Below are 18,599 nucleotides of genomic sequence, written 5' to 3'. Positions count from 1 at the left end.
TGATCCCTTGCATGCAAGACATCCTCGCTGGCAATCCCATGCAGGAGGGCTTGCTCTTCTCCTGCTGTGTATGTGCTGCGAATAACTGGGGGCGGGACCTTTGTTATATGCACCTTAACACTGCTTAACGAGGACAACAGTGACTGCCACAAAACCTGACGTGGGTTGCCTGATCACGGTGCGGGTGACAGAAAGAAATGTGAAATGCTGTATCACGGTGAAAGCAGACTCCATCTGTTCCCCTCTGAAGCAGAGTTGGTAGAAGTCTGACCTTGTCCACTCGAGGCTGAGGAAAGCAGCCTGCCGGGAAAGAAGCACAAAGCTGCTCGTCACACTCATCCATTGCTTTTGCAGAAGAGGTAGTGGCATCACCTCTCTTACAGATTTCATACAGCTTGAAGGTTCTTGGCATTGCTGAGAGAGTCATAAAAATAATATTAAATTGTTCCAAGTGACTAAAATTCAGCTAACCAATATATAAAAGTATTAAAATACTTCTAGAAGTACTTAAACAGGAAGGAAAAAAAAAAAGTGGGAATGGAAAGATTTAAATAACAAAGCTCAAAAAACCCAAAAGAAGGTGAAACAGACCAAGTAGTTATCAAATGGCACTTTGGAGCCAGGTAATCCCCTGCAGAACTGGGAGAGCAACAGACCTTAGTTCCTTCTGCATGTGAGCCACACCTTGGCTTGCCGTGGAAATGCATAATGCAGCAGGACTGCTGCTGTCAGAGAGGCCAAGGCTTCTCCTGCCCCCGGGGGACACAACTGGCCTCAAGTAAGAAGGTTGTCAGGTGTGTGTTAGAATGGACGTTGGCAATTTGCTGTCCTTTGCTTGCTCGCAATTTCTGCCTGCCAGGTTATAGCTTCTAGTTACTTTATGGTATCTCACTTCTCTTTTCCCACCCCTTTTCTAGGACTGCTGCCACCAAAACCTGCCCCGGCATGAGGTCGCTCTTCTGGCCACACAGGATACAGAACTGGTGTCTCTTTGGTTTAGGGAAGGGTTTTTTATTGCTGCTATTTCTTGGTGCAGCACAATAAAGGCTAGTAACTCATTGCACTGACCAAAGGTTTACTTGCTCAGGATGGTGCTTTTTGCTGTGAGAATACTGTCTGCTCAACAAAGGTGCTGGTCTGCCTTTTGGCTTCCTTGATGCTTGTTTCCATACCATAGTCTCAGGCTATATCTTCATGAGTGCCATGGATGAGGCCCACCGGGGCATTGATTTGATGTCCTAAACTCCCAAAGATTTTGTCAAAGACCCCATGACAGTAGCTGCCCATCTCAAAGAAGGGAAAGCGGCTCTTTATCCTTATATTGAGTGTCAGCTGGTGAAGGCAGATCTCATAAGTAAGTATTAAGCTTTCTTGCCATCACTCTGTCCCCTGGACTCCCTGACACTCGTGAGAAGCGTGAGTTTGCCTCATCCTTCATTAAAGTACACAGACTCACCCGATAGTCACTGCCGCCCTCCTGTTACTGTCTAGACTTGTCACAGCGAGACCAAGTCTTGACAGCATCTGCAGAAGTGACAGCTCATGCCAAACTTTGTGTCTGTGTCGTGCAAGGAAGGCTCAAACTGTTTCCAAGCCTCCAGACAGATCAGTGTGCTGGAATCTGAAGCCCTCTCTGTCTGGAGGGTGTGCTGAGCATTTCTCCCAAATGGTGCAGAAGACGGTGGGTCAGAGAGCACCAGAAGCTGGCATGAAATCCCTCCCACAGATGCCACCGCTGGAGCTCTTGCCTGGTGTCAGACTCAGCTGTGGGACAACGTGGATGCTTCCAGCTGAGCAGAAAGTGCACGGGAGGTCCTGAGGTGCCACTCACGAGCCTGTTCTTAAGAGCTGAACCTCAGGAGTCAACTCGTTCAGCCTTCTGTTCGGCACTTTGTCACATTGTTCTTCAGTTCTAAATGCTTTGATGTCACCCCATCCCTATGATGTAGTCCCATATACAACTGCATGTCTTTAGTGTACTGGGGGCAGTCAGCTGCAGCCCTCTTGTGTTCACACGCCCTGCTGCACACCTCCCCAGCAGGCCCTCTTCTCCAGAGGGTTCCCTAGGAATAAAGGCACCGAGGAGCTGTAATAGTCGTTGAATTTAGGCAAGGCAATCTTGGTTGGAGGTGTCAGTTAGTCTCTGCTGACAGCACCGTGTTCCCTGCGTCCAGTTCAAGACACCTCCTGTGTCAGAGTTTGGGTTGGAGCTGCCATGAGAAGCTTTATTTTCTGAACCTGCCCCCCCCCCCCCCGTGCTTGCCCTCAGGGAGGACCATCCTCAGCAGTAACTGGAAGATATGTATCTGCAGCGCCGGGCTGGTCTGTCTGGGACCCGCAAAGTGTGGTGGAGGTGGTCCTCCTCATCCCCACCTCTGAGGTCTGCTGGCCAGCCTCTGGATCCTTGCCTTTGCCAAGCTCTGTGCCAAGGTGCAACACCTTTGTTTGATTTTCTCCTGTCCTGTAGTTATCTAATCTCCTGCTCTGGGGCTGGGAAGGCTTGAGAGTGTTGGCATGTGCCTGCCCCGTTTCCAAGCACATGTGAACACATCTATGAACCCTCCCTGCACAGGTACCGCAGGAGCAGAGGGAGTCTTTGCCTCAAAATATTGCAGATATCGAAGGAACTGATCTCCAAGCCCTGCTCAGAATACCATTAGGTAATGATTTTCAAGTGTGGGATGGAAAAGATCAACTGCAGCTTTCTTTCTGTGTATGCTGTAAATGATTCGTACACTTGCAGCGGACGAAAATTAAGCCAGAAACCCAGTCATGGCCCTCTGAGGTAAAATGCTGACCCTTTCTCTCCAACACACATTTTTTAATCATGGCATGGTCAGAAGTGAGATCGTTTCCTGTGGCTTTCTAGAAAACCACTTCAGTTCAGTTGTTACCAGGTCAGCAATATTTACAGTTCTTTCCCCACAGGCCAGCAATTTCTTTACATGTTTAGACATGTTGGGAGGTTCCACATATTTTTTGTAATTAGTGGATATAATGATTGAAGAAAGAAGCTGTTGGTTCTGGCCATTTTTTTTTTTAAAGATACTTCCAAGAAAATGGTAACATTTTAAAAGTTTCTTGTTTTGTAGGTTAGCAAAGAGGAACAGTACACAAGCTGCCAAAATGTCCTTTCTAAAACCAGAAATAGGCAGATCACTGCAATTTCCACAGAAATTAAACAAGTGTAGCTTGCAAGATTTACCAGATGATTTAAGAATAAACCAACCATAAATATAGTGCAACTTTATAAGATTAAGTACCGTCATTACCGCATGGGGATTGAAGAAGAGACGACCACAAGGTTCCCCCTCTCCCCTGTTCCTGTACCTGCACCCAGCTATCGTTATGCAAGAAATTAGCAGTATTTCAAGAGCAGCTCTGATGTTAATTGCCTGTTTTCAAAAGTATTTTATGTCACTGTGTAGATTACAGAATTGCTGTTATGCAACCAGAACAACGAGGGCTGGGTTTTGCGGCTAGGCCCAGGCCCCGGCCCCACGCAGCAGTGCGGGGAGCAGGGCCACAGGAGCCCGCAGCCGCCGGCAGAGCTGCCGCCCTGTTCACCTTTGCTCACCCGGCCGACCTTTGCTGGAAGTGGGTTTTTAAAACCTTATTTCAGAAAGCCTTGAGGACAGTATATTGATTATTTTTTTTTTAATACCACAGCAATGCGATAGTATATTTTTTTTTTTAATACCACAGAAATGCAGAGAAAAAACACCATCCACGGCCACCGCACCTAGCCAGCGTTCCATACATTCTATTACACGACTTTCCAGATAGCGTTGCGTGCCAGCAACTGGGAGGAGAGCGCTAGCGCAGCCTGCGCGCACCCCGCCGGGCGGTGTCTGCGAGCACCGCAGGGCGCAGCGTGTCCGAACGCGGGTGAAACGAGCGGCCCGACCCGGCTGGCGGCATTGCCCGGCACTGCACACCGCGGCACACCGCCCGGCCGAGCGCACCCCCCGACCCCCGCCACCGCCGGCAAATCCGGCCCGAGGGGGCTCCGGCAGCTGCAGGGGACCCTGCGCGGCGGCGGCGGCTGCGCCCCTGGGACCCGCGGCCCCGCCGGGCCCAGCGCGGAGCGGGGCCGCCCCGGGGCAGGGCTTCACACTTCCAGCCGGGGAAACTCCGTGCCGGAGCGGCTTCCTCCTTGGCAGAAAGTTGTGCGGGCGCCCGCCCCCGGCTCCCCGGGGCGAGACGGCGCCGGCGGGGGTGCGGGCGGCTGGCCGCCTCCCCGGGCGGGCCGGCGGGCCGGGGCCGGGGCCGGGGCGGGCCGGGGCGGGGCGGCAGGGCCCGGCCCCGCTGATGTCAGCCGGGACGGGGGAGGAGGGGAGGGGGAGAAGCCGCCCGTGTTCCGGGTCAGGCGCGGGAATGCGCGGCGGCCGCCAGCAGCCCTGCGCCCGGCGCCCCGCGATGCCCCTGCGGGGAGGGCAGCGGCCCGCCGAGGAGCAGTAGGGCCGCCCGCCGCCCCGCTCCGCTCCGGCTCCCGCCCATTGTTCTCCCGGGGTCGCCGCGCTCGCCCGGGGCCGCTTCCCGCCGGCGGCGGCGGCGCGCTGGATGCGGGTAGCCGCCGGCGGCTGGCCGGGACCCGCACTGCGCGGCGGCGGCGAGGGGGCAGCGGCTCCCGCGGCCGGCGGGGAGGCGGGGGCGGCGGTGAGCGGCGGCGCCGCCCGCCCCGCGGCCCCCGGCGGCCCGGCGCCCCCCCGGCGGGGCGATGTTCCATTGCATCCCCCTGTGGCGGTGCAACCGCCATGTGGAGTCCATCGACAAGCGGCACTGCTCGCTGGCCGCCGTGCCCGAGGAGATCTACCGCTACAGCCGCAGCCTGGAGGAGCTCCTGCTGGACGCCAACCAGCTCCGCGAGCTGCCCAAGGTGAGCGGGAGCGGGGGGGCGGGCCCCGGCGGCGGGACGGCCGGTCCCGGCGCCGCCGGGGCGGGGGGCCGCAGGTGAGCCGCCCCGGCAGGTGTCCGCCGAGCTCCCCGGCCCGGCGCCGGCGGGATGAGGCGCCGCCGCGCCCGCCCCGAGGCCGCGATGAGGGGCGGCTGGGGCCGTCAGCCTGTGGCGGTGACCCCGGGGGTGAACGGAGGAGCCGGAGCCTCGGGTCAGCGTTTCGCATGTCGTCGCCGGCCGGTGGGAAACGGGCTTTCACGAGCGAAACCGGGGGACCCGCGTGTGGCGGGGGGAGGCGCCCCGGTGGGAGGGCAGCGGTGCTGGGGCTGGAGCCGCGGGACGGGAGTGTGTGTCGTGATTAACGCTCACGTCATCGGAATTGCGAGACTTTGGAGGGTATTAAACCCTCCCCTTTTTTCTCCTTTTGATCGATGCTATCTGCTCCCTACGAGGGAAAGGCACCCCCCCAGCAGATAGCAGCGTTCCCGTGCCTGCCTCCGCTGCCCGAAACTTCATCGTGCAAAACCACGAGAGGCGAATGAGCATTTGCTTTTTCTCGGTGCAAGCCCTGCACAGCTGGCAGTGCTTTGCTTCTTGCCCGAAACACGCAGCCAGATTTTTGCGCGTAACGCGTTTCTGGTAGCTGTCAAAGGTGAACTGGCTTTTGGTTCAGTGTGGTGGTGCAGCGTGGAGGTGGCATCCGCCAGTGGCACTGGCCGGCTGGCCCTTGCTGGAGGGACGCCATCGGGGCGATGGGCGATGGCGGTGAGGCACTGTGGGGATGGATCCACGGGTGTGGGGCGAGTGGGAGGAGTGCTTGGCTTTTGGCTTGATCAACCACCAGCATTTTTCGGTTAAACTTTGGACACCTTTGTGAGCTATGGTTGGTAGAGTTCGGCGCTGCAGGGGAAGAGTTATCTGGGAGCTGCGCCTTTAAAGTGTGTGAGCTCTAACTTGGCATCCAAGAAACTGAACTTGCTAGCCAGAAGAATTTTCAAAAGCACCTTTGTTTCCACCTGTATCAAAGTTGGTCTGTTCATACCAAAACTTACACAGTCTTACTTTTCTTTTTCTAAACTTGGTTCACTCACATTAACTGTTTTTTCACTCAGTGTAGCAAGAGTAGTCATGGTGGAGAGGTTTTCCTCTAGACACTAGTGAAGGTGTTCAGTTGAACTGATGTATTGCATTAGGCGCTTTCTTTTGGAAAACCTAGGTGCGAGTTTGCATCTCGTTGCGACTGAGCTCTTTATCCTTCTGAAGCAGAGCAAAACTGGTTTACACAGCCTCTCTGTGTGCTATTTTTACTTCCAGTAGTTTCTGCTGGCTTTGCACATAGATTAGGCTCGGGAGTCTCTTTGTACTAGACTTTTCTTCTTCGTGTTGGCTTTTGGGCTTGTACGCATCTTATTGCAGAGGTATCAAATGTGCCTGTGACTGAAATCCCATTGAGACCTATGGCACTTTTAAAAAAAAAATATATATAAGAAAATACACCACAAACTGGTTGCTGTGCACATTTGCGCAACGATGTCTGTTGTTTATGGTATTTTATGGTATTTATTTCTATTAATAGAGTGCAACTGTTCATTGTTTCTCCTCTTCCTTGAACCATAATGTAAGCCTTTTTTGTCCTCTGATGGCTAAAAAGACCACTTCTCATTACTTACGTGTGAGTACATGCTAAGTCACATGCATGTAAAAATAGCTGAGGGGGTAAAAAAAAAAAAAAGGCAACCTGGGCTTCTTGGCATTGCAGTGGAATCAAGCAAAAGTTGAAGTCAGAAAGATTTCTGGTTTTTTTTTTTTTTTTTTTTTTTTTAATGTGCATGGATCAGATTACAGGAGTGCCTAAATATACTGTAGGAATATGTTTGTGGGTTTTTAGCTGGACTAGGAGGAATTTGATGAAATACAACCACAGAAACATACTCGTATCTGTCCTGAGTACTTTGTGCCTTGTCAGCAATGCAGGAAGGCATTTTTATTAGGGCTTCCTGCACAAACCTATGAACTTTCCTTGTCAGTTCCTTCATTAATGTTTTTTGATAAATGGAACGTAGTGCCCTTATCTCAGGTAAGTGTTGACTCTGAAGGATTTTCAGGTACAAAAATACAGCTGCAGTCCTGAATGTGAAACTGATCTATTGAAGGTGGAAACAGACGGGAATAGCCCTGTTTAACATTTCTACCAGCAAATAGTTTTAAAAATTTTACTATAGGAATCAGGTTCAGGACAGTAGTGGAAGATGTTGCTGTGGAAGGTGGCTGCAAAGTACACTGTTCATTCCCCTTTACATTAAAAGGGTGGCGTCAGTGCAAAGTACAGATACAGAATTGGGAATAAGTATAAAAAGCTGGGGTACATCATACCACTTGTAGAGAAAACATGAGGGAAATCGTTAGGGTGTGTAATTAACAAACTGTTAGGCCAGCATAGATCTTAATGGTCATTAGGCTCTTAATCTAGTGTAATGCACTAGATTAGTTTTACCTTAGCTCCATTAAGTTTCTTCTCTATGTGTATAAAGGCAGTAATACAAAATCAGACTGGTTTTGGGCTCAGTTCAGGCCTAAGCAAGTCAGGAGACTTGCTTAATTAACTCTCAGTGGCTGGTTAGTTAGATGTTTTCCCGTACTTGATGAAGTCCTGAAGTTCACAGTGATCTGTGCTGATTCCAGGTGAATCATCTGTGGGCTGTGCTGATGCTGTAATGTATCCCGTAACACAGGTAAGGTGTTTGTGTCACTGAGATGGTTGCAATCCGCCTTAGGAAACTGCTGCTGTAACGGCTCACCTTGAAATGCTGAAGAAGAATAGCCCTGTAGACGCTGTGACTTGCAGCAGAAGTTGCCATAGTTGAGTGGGTGTGGAAAATCCCACCTCTGCTGCCCTGCTCTGGTAGTTCAGAGTCTGTCTTCCCTGTGGGGGCCGGTGTGGTCTGAAACGGCGGTTACAGCAGGCAGGAGGTCTTGTAATACTCCTCTGAAACCAAGTAGATATTCCTGAGTTCTTTTCCCAGCTTTGCCATGCAGCAAGTCTGAGACAGTGATGATGGCTTTATCTCTAGACATCGGCTTTCCTTCCGCTCCTGCAATTTTTTTTCATCCCTTCAAAGGTAAAGCCTTCTGAGGCAGATAAATATCAGCAAGTGGCATGTTGGAATACAGGGACTTGCTGTGTTTTTCTCAAGTTGGTGGGGCAAGTTGTGTTGGATGCACACGCATCCCCTCTTCACCCCTGTTTCTTCCTGCTCTCGTTTCTGTTAAGGATCAATGAAAGGTGGTTGGTTGGTTTTCTCCAATACACCAGTATAAGAATACACTCCAGGTACAGAAGTAGTCTTAGGCTTTATTTAACCTACAGTCTTTGCTAGCGTACTTTAAACCTCTATTATTCTAGGGGACAGTAGAGCATGATCTGTGTTAGGTTATTACCAAAAAAAACCCAACAGAGAAAACACACAAAAATCCCTTCAGAAGACAGTAGACAAAGAATTGCTGTATTGTCTCTATGGGAAAGGACTAGCAGAAAGGCCCGGCAATATTGCATTGTAAATCATGAGAGTCGCCTGAAGTATCCTGAGGAGAAGAGAAACAAGAAATATGCTGGAATTATTTCAGAAGAATCACTTGGTTGGGTTTATTTTTGTTGTGTTGGCAGACCAAAATTTGTGGTAGAATTCTTCACCTCTTTCTAAGGGGAGAGAGGCAGGAAGGGTTCATCTGGAAAACACTTGAAAAGAAATGTCCAGGAAGCAGAGGGAGATGTCTTTAGCCCCCATTATTTCCATTCCTCCCCTTGTTTGTTCCCTTATGCATTAATGCATATGTGGCCCAGGAAAAGAACTCTTTTTCTCTGACCCTCTTTTCCCTACAAGTACCGTGTTTGGGTTTTTTTTTTTTTTTTTTTGGTTTGTTTGGTTTTTTTTTTTTTTTTTTTTTTTTCCCTAAGCTGTACCTGTCAGCCTTTCAGGAATACCAGTTAATTATTTATATTTGTACACTAACTTACAATTTTTTTTACATTATTTGGCTACTGCACAGGGGTCCTTTTGGTTTCCCATGTCAGTACACTGATTCGTTCCTCAGGTCTCCTTAACTGCCCCGCTGGATCTCTGAATCCCTTCTTCCCTCGCTTCCCCAGTTACATGATGGAGAACTTGTGCTTAATGCTGACAACGACCTTCGTCTGTCCCTAGGCTGATGTCTCAGACTCCTTGCCCTGTGTGTTCATACTTTCCCATCCTCCCCTGTCCTTGAGGTCTCAAGGATCTTGCTTCCTTCCTCTGACCTAAACAGCTCTGTCTGCCTTGTTTTTCTGATTCTTTGCTTCCTCTCCTGTTCCTTCTATGCTGGGTTCTTGACGGCCCTTGCAAACTTTTTTTTTCCCCCAGCTGTTCTTTGTAGTCTGCTCTTTCTCCTTTCTTTCTGCTGCCTCCCAGGTTCCCTCTTCTGCTCTTGCCCTTCCTGCAGGATAAGCCAGCCTGGTGGGATGTGCTGGAGGGAGCAGGCTGTGTACTATTAAGCTGCTAGTGGTTTTCCACAATATTGAGGTCTCTCTAGTCTTTCTTGGCAGATGTGGTTGTTTTCCCACAGAACAGCAATTTCTAGCTGTCAGCATGCTTCTCACCACTTCTGCTTTACAAGACAAATTAAAGAGCTGCACCCTTCGGTCTCAAAAGGAAGGGCTTTGTATAGGGCCAGTGGTAGAGCATGGCTGTTAACTTGCTGAAATAATTCCTTCTCCTGTGTTGGATCCTAAGTGCCTTCCGTTGTATTTGATTTGATTGGGAAAAAAACATAGTATGTGGTCACCAGTGTGCATGGAGAGACTTAAAAGTGTAGTTTGGGGGTTGTTTTTTTCTAAATCTGGACCATTTTTATTTTCCTTACAAATGAAAACTTGAAGGCTTTTTCAACTCAAGCTGTGGTGTGTAGTATATCATTTGCTACATGTCAAGAGCTATACTTCACTGAAGAGTGGGCTTTCTGGCAAATTGCTTTGATAGAAGAAAACAGTACATTCTGCGTGATGCATTTCAATAGGTTCTCTAATGAAAAGCATCAGATCAAAATAAAATACTTTCAAATCTATATATCAGTCTGCAGTTGATGAAATGTTGTTTCCTACTCCTGTACATGAGAATTTAAGGGCCAGTACATCCTGTCAACTTAATTTCTCAGTGCATAGAATTTGCAGTACAAAACTGGATCTCAGCATATTTTTTTTCCACTGGTAAAAGGAATATCTTGTGAACCTTTGAATGCAGTATTATATTTTGGCTTTTATGTTGCATCATTAGCATTCTTTGCATTGGTTGGTGCTAGAGACTCTTGTTTTGCTGCGGTTTTATCTTGCTACTGTGCACTTGTTCTACTCAAAGGGTAAAGACCACTTTCCCGTGAGACTTTTTGCAGATGTTGTTTATGTGAAAACTCCAATAGCAAAAAAAATAATTTTCAAAGTTTTATGTATGCACTTAATTTGGCTTAAGATTCTGCTGAACTCTTCTTTTGGGAAGAGTTTGTCTGTATTATGTGCTGTTTGTAAACCTGATTTGATGCAACTGAATCATTTCACTTCTCTGTTTGTGCTTGTCATCTGATTGTACCTGTCATCTGTGATTTTTCTTGGTGTTACATGCTAAAGCTTCTCTGTAGAGTTAATTGATTGATGTGATACCCCTTCTCCAAGAGACCTGGTTAAACCCTGGTCTCCTCCCATGCCCCAGTTTTTGTGTTAGAGAAGCCGATGGTGTGCTGCTGCTTGGCGTTCGACTTGGGCAGTGTCTGTATCTCATTACATGTAGTGTTGAAAACCAGGGTGCTGTTATCATACCAAAATCTTGTGAAAGCTCCTGAAGAAAAAGTACCTCTGTTCTTCCCAAACCACACCTCTTTCTCAGGAAAAAAAGCCCCGTTTAGGCTAAATTTCACTGTTCTCCCATTATGCAACCGTAAGCCTGAAAGATGCTTGCTTGGTCAGTGGCCAGTAATCTGCTATGGAAAGAAATGATACCATACACTTCTCCTTAAATTTAACTCATGGGTTGTAACCATCCCTTCTTAAGTTGTAAACACCTAGAAGCTTTATTTCCTTTTTCAAAATTTATAGATCTTATTGGGATCAGAGAGACGTGGTAGGATATCTCCCGTGACTGGAGTTCTGCAATGGGTGGATACAGGCAAGGAGGGGGAGTTGCCCTTACGTGAGAGAGCCGTAGGGATATGTGAAGCTTTGCCTGGAGATGGGCCAGCTGAGAGCAGGCTGGGATTAGTGGGTGACATTGTTTTGGGTGTCTGCTGTAGACTGCCTGATCAGGAAGAAGTAGTAGATGATGCCTTCTTTGGATAACTGGAAGAAGCCTCATGTTTGTAGGCCCAGGTCCTCACATGGGTCTTGAACCACCCTGACATTTGCTGGAAGGATGATGCAGCGGGACTTAAGCAATCCAGGAGCTTTTTGGAGTGCATTGATGACTTCGTAACGCGGGTGATCAAGGAGTCAATGGACAGAGGTGCTCTGTTGGCCCTCGTAAACAAGGAAGGACAGGTTGAGATACGAAGGTCAGAGTTGTAGTGGCTGTAGTGACCATGGTCACCTTGGCTGTAAGGATCCTGAACTCCACCATCTCACGGTCACAAGAGGAGGAAACAGTGCAAAAAGCAGCATCACACTTCAGGAATCAGATTTTGGCTTGTTCAGGGATCTCCTTGGAGGTAGTTGATAAGGAGGATGTTTATGCTGCCATTCAGAGGGACATTGACAGGCTGGAGAAAGGGGCAGAGAGAAATCTCATGAAGCTCAGTAAAGAGAAATAAAAAGCCCTGTGTGCACTTGGGGAGGAATAACTGTTCTCCGGTACAGGCTTGGAGCCAACCATCTGGAAAGCAGCTTTTCAGAAAAAGGCTCTGGGTGACCTGGTGGACAAGTTGACCATGAGCCAGCAGTACTCCCTCATGGGCATACTGGAATGGGTCCTGCAAAGGGCCACAAAGACTATTAAGGGCTTTGAGCATCTGTCATGAGAAGAGGCTGAAAGAGCTGGGATAGTTTAGCCTTGAGAAGAAAAAGGCTCCTGCGATCTTACTGGTGAATATAAATACCCAGTGAGAGGGTGTAAAGATGACATGACAGAGCAAAACTCTTCAAAGGTGTGCCCTGTGACATTGTAAGACGCAATGAACAGAGACTGAAACACAGAAAATTTTGTCTAAAATAAGAAAACACTTTTTTTTTTTTTTTTTTACTGTGAGGGTGGTCAAACGCTGGCGCGGGTTGTCCAGAGAGGTGGAGCCTCCATCTTTGGAGGTGCTCAAAACCTGACTGCACATGGTCCTGGGTGACCTGTTCTAGATGTCATGCTTTGAGCAAGGGGTTTGGGTGAACTGATCTCCAGAGGTCCCTTCCAACCTCAGCTGTTCTATGATTCTATAGAGAACAGGCATATAAAAGATTTTACCTGTCTTTAGCTTGGATGTTTTTAATGATGCAAACAGAGTTGTCATGTTTTTTCCACTGTTTAGTTACCCTCAAATGTTTAATTGAGTTTTACTTTTAACATTGATAAGGTCATGGTAGTTTTGCACATCTTGCTGTAAATCCTTGAAGAAATAGTACGATACAGTTTGAACAAGCATATACTTCCAGTTAATGTCAGAGACAGAACTGTGCCACTGTGTGGAAACTGAAGTAGACTGTATGCACACAGTAAAGGTAGTTTTATTGAAAGTTTAAGATTTTTTTTGCAAGTATGACAAATGCTATATAAAATACTGCCAAGAACACCGGCAGCTTTACAGCTTCAGTGTTTTGGGAATACTTACCTTTTGTAAAAATCTTTTGTGAGCATAGTCAATTAGTAGTAGGTGCAGTGCATGCTTGAATTAGTAAAATAAATAATGGTTTTTAGAGAACCAACATTAAGGATTCTTATATTAACAACCCTCTAAACAGAACGTGGTGTTGAAGGCTCCAAATAAGTTGATTGCCAGATAAATATCTCTAGTTTTTCTGCTAGCTTCCAGATTCATCTTTTCTGGATTCTTCTGTATTGCTTAAGACTTGAGGAAAATGCTGTGCCTTTTGACATCAAATTTGAAAGACTGCAGTCTGATGGGAGCAGAGGGAGAACTTGGTCTGGTCTCCCCTACAAAGTGTGACTTCCCTGTTAATGTCCTTGAGATTGTTCAGAAGATTTTGAAGTCTGCTTGGTTTTAAATATTTTCTAATGGCAGTTTTTTTGTAGTAACAGCTGAGTTCTACTGATTTTTGACCTCAGTTGGGGGAAGGTAATTGGGTGGTTATATTTCAATACTTTTAACTTTTTTTTTTTTCCTGTAAGGGGGTGTATTGTTGTAGTAAATCAGTAGCATCCCCTTCTCCATGTGATGTACACACATAAGACAAGGTTTCTGGGCAAAGATTATACATCTCTAGCTCTAAAATAAATGTTATGATTATACATAGAGTTATTTTTCTAATTATATCAGTTGGCCTAAAAAAAAAATGTTGCCTCCTGCCAACAAGGTTGTATACTGGAAAAATGCATGCTACAGATTCATTAGTGAGATTAAATCTGTGTTTGTTGGGTTTTTTTGTTTGTTTTTGTGTTTTTTTTTTTCTCCAAATGGCAGATGCATTTAACTGCAATGAATCCATATTTTGTTGTAGCAGATGTTTTCTGGCCTCTCTCAAAGGCAGACATAGTCCCTTCCATCACTGTACTCTTAATGGCTATGGCATCAAGTGCTCTTTAACCTTTGTTGCCTCTGCTTAATCGACATAAAAGAGAAAGTAAATCCTTGCTTGCTGGGAAACAGTGTGAGGCAACCTGTTCAATACGTCGCTTGGCAGAGCAGCATTTTGATTCAGTGCTGCAGTGTATTGTTTTTCGAGAGTGGATAGTCCCTTGTTCATTTTTTAAAATGGATGGTAACAACCGAGACTAGAACCTGCAATTGGCCCATCGTTGTAGTTCAGAAAATGCCAGGTGCTTTGAAAATAGGGTCCAGAAATGCAGTGGGTAGATGTTGAATGCCAGATTTAGTGAGGCATCATTTAATAATTTTTGCTCGGTCTCCTTTAGACCCTTCCTCCACAACCTTTCTGCCTGGCTGAGCCTTCACGTCGGCCTTTTAAGCATCCATTGGAGGGGGCAACAGCAGTTGCAGCGTCTGGTTTGGTTCAGACTACGTGCCCATGCAATGTGATCTTTCATTAATACTTTCTTTTGTCATGAAACCTAGTAGTTTTATTAATGTTTTGTATGGATTCCTGCTTGAATGTCTTGTATGCAATCTTGCCTTTATAGTCATGATGACAAAGTTGGTTCTAGGATGCTACAAGACCAAAGTACAGCTTCAGCGTATTCTACAAGCATGGTTTGGGCATGTGAAACAGTCTTTCATCATGCCAAAAATCTGTAGCACTTCTGGTTTTGCCATGACACATGTGAAGACAGAATTAGAGGCCTCAGTTGCGTGGAGCAGTTGTCCATTTGCTGGCTTGTCACCTAGTAGGTGGGCAGAAGTCTGCATACCATGGTCCATCACCAGTTGCGGCTGAATCTCATGGCTTGAGAGGAAATTCATCAGCTGATTCCAGTAACATTTAGATACAGAGTCATCAGCGGCGTGATGGATGGCTGTGCTGTGCTGCACTGTGAATTAGTCCCTGCCCTGAGAAATTGTTTCAGTGCCTCACTTAGTACTTTGTTTGAAAATTGGAGTGGTTCTGGTGCAGTGGATCATGTGGTATCCATGTTTGTGGAACTCTGTTGCCCTCACGAGCTGTCCCTGCTCACAGGCGAAAGCAGGTGGAGTGACCTGAGGGATCTTGATGTTGATAGCGGGCTTTGTGGGAGATGCCAAGCTGATAACGCCCGTACCAGACTTCACTGGAGCCTGCCCGGAGCTTGTGACAGCCTTCATGAATCCAGAGTGGGATCCAGGTTCCTCAGTGTTTCATTGTGCAACCAGTCAGGATGTGCTTCTAGGGGAGGGTGTCTGCTTTCTGTGCTCCTGCTGGTTTTCCTCAGCACTCTCGCTCATGCTACTGTCAGGAGTCTCTGGGGTGGATTTTAAGATGGCAATGTACAGCACTGCATCCTAGAAAGAGTTTTTTGCTTACCAGTTAGTTTTGGCTTTTGACTGGGAGTGTCCCGAGGTCTGAGTGGAGGGCAGGGTGCATTACAGCTTGCTGTGAGTGTAAGCGTGGCCGTGGCTCTAGTCAGCTCCGGGCTGGTGTGTCTGCTGGCTGACTTCAGAGTAGAAGCAGTGTCTGAAGTACCACCAGTTGGTTAGCGTAGGGCATCAGGTGTTCCCTTTGAATCCCTAGCACTGAGTGTTCCCTTACTGGTGGGCTGTCAAGGAATTGACTATTGATGACTTCTACAAAAGTGGGGTGGGGGTGGAGTGAGGAAAAGCTTGCCCTTCCCTCTTCGCCTTTGCGCCTTCTGACAGGCAGGGGGATGTGTTTGTATGTATGCTTGTACCAGAGCCTGGCTGTTGAACACATCCCCAGGATGCAGAACACCTGAATTCAGTGCTGTCTTGTGCTTTATGTGATTTAATCCCTGTTCTTCTCCTAGTGTCCCGCCCAGGCAGTGTGTTCGCCTACAGGATGACTGGTTTTCTTCCATCTCTTGTGGAAGTTGTGCAACAGTGAAGGCAAAAAAGTAACTTCTAGGGACCAAAAGAAAGTGGTTGGGGATCTTGCTGGGGAGCTGGAAAGCATTGTGTCAGCTGTGCTGCGAGGTTATTTCATGGACTTGATCCTTATCTTGTTGACTGCTTTGCTTACCAAAATCAAACTGCACTTTCTGCTTCTGTTTGCCTGAAGACAGACCTTTTTCCAAGGTCTTTCTGAGGCAGTATAAAAAGGGTGGGGGAAGGATTGATTGCAATTTTCCTTCTCCGGTGGCTGGAGGAGAACATATAGGCTGGTGAATGGAAGTGAACAAATAAAGCAAAGGCTTCCCCCATTGATTTTTGTTTACAATGTAGGAAGAGAAAGTGGAGCCTAAAGTAAGATTTGAAACAGGAATGCAATTAGGAGTTAAACTAGATTTAGATTACTGTGTGTCACTTCTTAATTCTAAAGTGCAGATATCCTTTAGCTGGTCAGGTATAGATTTGGAAAATGGGTGAAATGAATATAGGTGGTGTTCAAGAAACAGGACCTGGTAACGTACTGTGTCTTGGTAATTTACTTAATTCCTGTTCAAATATAATACTGTAATTTCCTGAAGAAACCTTAAAAGCTGAGGCAGCATGCATATGTTGAAAATCCATATTGGTGTCTAAGTGAAACTTGACGTAAGAACAAGTATTTGCAGATTTTTAAGCTCATCAGCAATAGCTCCAGTGCCTGCACTGTGGCAAAAAAATTTATCTTTTTCTATCCTGTGTGAATATAACCCTGAAACAGGATTTACTTTGCAGTTTTATTCTTCCTCTTGTTCTAATTTCTGCTGCTCATGCTGGCCCATCTTGCAAATTAGGCAGTGGATTTCATAAAGGTTCTAAATTTAATTCTCTTTGCTGTTAGTAGTAGCCTTTTTATGGAAACATTTTACTTAACACAGTAAGCATTTAGTTGTGCTACCTATGCCAGATGGGTTTGGAGTGTGACGTGTTTCCAGCACTGGGAAGACTCTAGCAGTGGGATGTTGCTTCTTCCCTTGAACAGCATTAGGTTAGTGTTGGGTGTCCTCCTGTGGTTTTTTTATTTCGGTTGCCTGTTTTCATCTATTTCCATTTTTTTGTTGTTGGGTTTTGGTTGTGTTTTGTTGGTGTCGTGTCCCGTCCCTTCCCGCCCCTCCCTCCCCGAAAGGTGCTAAAGCAGTCAGGCAAGATTCTCAGGCATGAATGTCTTTTGTTGCTGGAGTGGACCATTGAAAGAAAGCCAGAGAGGTGTCATTTGGGCATTGAAAGAAAGCCGGGGAGGTGGTGTTCTGGCCACTTTTGCAGGAGGGGATCTTGAATTTTATCAGTGCTACTGGTTTGGCTTAATTCTGTTAACTGTTTTTTCTAGACTCAAGTGCTGGTTGCAGTGGTATTGTTTAAAAAAAAAAAATAAAAATTGAGGACTGTGGGATCACACGGTCTGTTTATACTTTCCAGTGAGTCATGCACTTATCTCTTAGTGGGTTTTTTTTTTTTTTTTTTCTTCTGTTGGCTGACATCGACCCAATTTTGTCAAATGAAGTTTTTAAAAAATACTGTGGCTGGGTGGAGAGGGAGACTGGCTTGGTTTGCAATTGTGAGATGGGCTGTGTTCAAGATGTGTGTTCTTAGATAATCCATATAAGAGAAACCTTTATAAATTCTTTGATAGCGGGAAAAGATTCAGTTGAGGGTTGGGAATTACTGCTAAATAGAAAGTTGTAGGCTTCTTTAGTGCTGATTCTCATGGAATTACTTGTCTCATTGAAGCACTATTAATTAGGCTGGCTAAACTAAGCAGCATTAAAAGTGTTGCCAAGATACTCTTAGAGACACCCAGTCTGCAATCAAAACCTGCTATTGCCATGCTGGGTGGGTGTGCTGCTCCAGCCAGCCAACCCCACTGCGCTTCGGGGTCTGTTAGAGCTTTTCAAATATGGGCTGAACTGTGAGCTGTCAAATTAGGAACATGTTTCTGGCTGGCATATATTTAAGAAATTACATATATATGTGCACACACACATATGTGTGTGTATTTATATATGTATGTTTACCTTTGTTGAACTCTATTCAGTAAGCTCTTAATTCTCTCTCTTCCCTGTGGTCTTTTGAAAGGTAAAACAAATTGGCAAAAAGGAGATACTTGCTTCTCCTGTAGTGCTTTAGAGCCCTAATGATGTGCCTTGGATAAAGGAAGAATAGTTGTTTAGGGAGTAGGATGTCCTAAACATGCAAGAGTGATTGAATTCTGTGGTTCACAGGAAAAAAAAACAAACCCAAGAAGTTCAAAGAAATGGCTTTCACATAACTGCAGTTTCTGATGTTATCTAGGAAATTGTGTTATTCATTAAATATTGTTATGCAAACTAGAAATAAAGCTCCCGGTTCATTTTTCTTTTTAGTCAGTTAAAGGAACAGGATTGCCTTTAAATATTGTGTAATTTTGTTTGTTGCACACATGTGCTCTGCACATTTAATAAATATATGCAACACTGTCGTGGTGCGGTGAGGGCCCTCAAACCTTCGTAGGGATGCCCAATTCTTAATAGCTTTCTGATGTTCCTTCTGTCTTCTAGCCATGTCCCTTCTGTTTTTTCTCATTTTGCCATTCTAGACCATCTCTGAAAAGGACCACAGTTGCTTATGAGAAGATTTGTAGTCGAACATCAGTATTTATAACTGTCATATAGTTTAGCAGTTACACACTGGCTGAGGAGCACTTTTTGGCAAGTGTTTATTTTGGACAGTATTAGGACAGATTGGGATCTCTTCTGCGGAGTGTACCCCTGGTGTGTTTTCACAAAAGTATCTTTTAAGTGCTTTTCTAAGCTTCTGATGGATTCTTGGTTTAGTCATATTAATAAATATTTAGCAAAAGGGATACATTTGTTTTAGAAGACAAAAAAATGTTAATGATATGAAGATGCGGTTGTGGATCTTGTGAGGACAAAGAAGGATTAGAAAACCATTTGTGGCTATTTTAATTGCAATATTATGTTTTTAGGGAGCTAGAAATGTGAAGTTGTAAAGG

At 46.3% G+C, this 18,599-nt stretch overlaps 1 protein-coding gene across 2 annotated transcripts in view; it reads left to right on the top strand.

Annotated features, from left to right (window-relative positions):
• The first annotated feature begins 4,321 nt into the window (after positions 1-4,321).
• Positions 4,322-18,599, top strand: part of LRRC1 (leucine rich repeat containing 1) — a 106,776-nt gene continuing 92,498 nt past the window's right edge. The window contains exon 1 of one of the 2 annotated variants that reach the window (XM_055714502.1): positions 4,322-4,879. In XM_055714502.1, the coding sequence (XP_055570477.1) occupies positions 4,721-4,879 (159 nt within the window). In that variant the 5' untranslated portion in view covers positions 4,322-4,720. The remainder of the gene's footprint in view (positions 4,880-18,599) is intronic. The other variant, XM_055714504.1, reaches the window with a different exon arrangement.

This window comes from Falco cherrug, chromosome 6 (assembly GCF_023634085.1).
Source record: "Falco cherrug isolate bFalChe1 chromosome 6, bFalChe1.pri, whole genome shotgun sequence".
In the NCBI taxonomy this organism is placed as follows: Eukaryota; Metazoa; Chordata; class Aves; order Falconiformes; family Falconidae; genus Falco; species Falco cherrug.
The sequence above is the reverse complement of the archived record's forward strand: the minus strand, read 5'-3'. Positions and strand labels throughout refer to the sequence as shown.